The 1,293-nt window shown below is 60.2% G+C and overlaps 1 protein-coding gene across 1 annotated transcript in view; it reads left to right on the forward strand.

Annotated features, from left to right (window-relative positions):
- The window catches only part of LOC121660951 (receptor for retinol uptake STRA6-like), a gene marked incomplete at its 3' end in the record, with an annotated part of 10,578 nt that extends 9,291 nt beyond the window's left edge, over positions 1-1,287 (forward strand). Inside the window, exons 11-13 of the mRNA XM_042020564.1 lie at positions 436-523; positions 724-949; positions 1,183-1,287. Of these exons, the coding sequence (XP_041876498.1) occupies positions 436-523; positions 724-949; positions 1,183-1,287 (419 nt within the window). The remainder of the gene's footprint in view (positions 1-435; positions 524-723; positions 950-1,182) is intronic.
- Positions 1,288-1,293: the final 6 nt, after the last annotated feature.

Here is a 1,293-nt window from a genome sequence, read left to right on the forward strand (position 1 = left end):
AAGGGATAGCAGGGATCAGGGAATTCCAAGAATAAAGGAATATCAGGAATGAGGGAATTCCAGGGATAAAGGGATAGCAGGGATGCCCCCCGTCCTTCCTCGGGACGCCACCAACTCCAGGGAGGATTTCTGCGCCTTTTCCCGGACTCCCAAACCTCTCTCATCCCATTTTTTTCCCCCTCCCATCTCCATCCCTCCCCCAGCTCCCCCTTTCCCGAGAGCCCCATCCCGGCTCTCTCCAGGGATTTTTCCCAAGCCCTGCGATCCCTTCCCACCACCCCTCCCCTTCCCACCTGGGAGCCCAAACTGGGGAAACTGAGGCACGGCACCCATCCCTCATCCCCGAGGCACAATTCCCATAAAAACCCCATTCCCGGGGCCCATCCCGACCCGGATCCAGGAGGTTTTTTTGGCTCTTCCCGGTTTTCCCCGCAGTCTGCTACATCTGCTCGCTGGCGCTCGGCTGCCTGCTCACCTGCGCCGGGCTGCTGCGGACGCTGGCGGCGCACAGGTGGGGCCGCGGGCCCGCTCCCCGTTCCCGAAATCCCATCCCCATTCCCGACATCCCATCCCCATTCCCAACATCCCCATCCCCATTCCCGACATCCCCATTCCCGACATCCCCATCCCCATTCCCAGCATCCCCATTCCCAACATCCCATCCCCATTCCCAACATCCCATCCCCATCCCCACCATCCCCATCCCCATTCCCAACGTCCCATTCCCAACATCCCCATTCCCATCATCCCCATCCCCATTCCCAGCATCCCCATCCCCATTCCCGACATTCCCATTCCCAACATCCCCCTCCCCATTCCCAACATCCCCTTCCCCGTTCCCAATGGCCCCGTCCCCATTCCCAACAGCCCCGTCCCCATTCCCAACGTCCCTGTTCCCATTCCCAACATCCCCATCCCCATTCCCGACATCCCCATCCCCATTCCCAACGTCCCATTCCCAACGTCCCTGTTCCCATTCCCGACATCCCATCCCCATTCCCAACATCCCCATTCCCGATGTCCCCATTCCCAATGTCACCATCCCCATTCCCAACATCCCCATCCCCATTCCCAACATCCCCATTCCCGTCCCCATTCCCAACATCCCCATCCCCATTCGCCACCATCCCCATCCCCATTCCCAACATCCCCATCCCCATCATCCCCATCCCCATTCCCAACATCCCCCTCCCCATTCCCAACATCCCCCTCCCCATTCCCAACATCCCCATTCCCATTCCCAACATCCCCATTCCCAACATCCCCCTCCCCATTCCCAACATCCCCATTCCC

The sequence above is a fragment of the Corvus kubaryi genome, unplaced genomic scaffold (assembly GCF_017639235.1).
Source record: "Corvus kubaryi isolate FWS band 111438036 unplaced genomic scaffold, C.kubaryi_AGA036_p1.0 37021, whole genome shotgun sequence".
Lineage (NCBI taxonomy): Eukaryota > Metazoa > Chordata > Aves > Passeriformes > Corvidae > Corvus > Corvus kubaryi.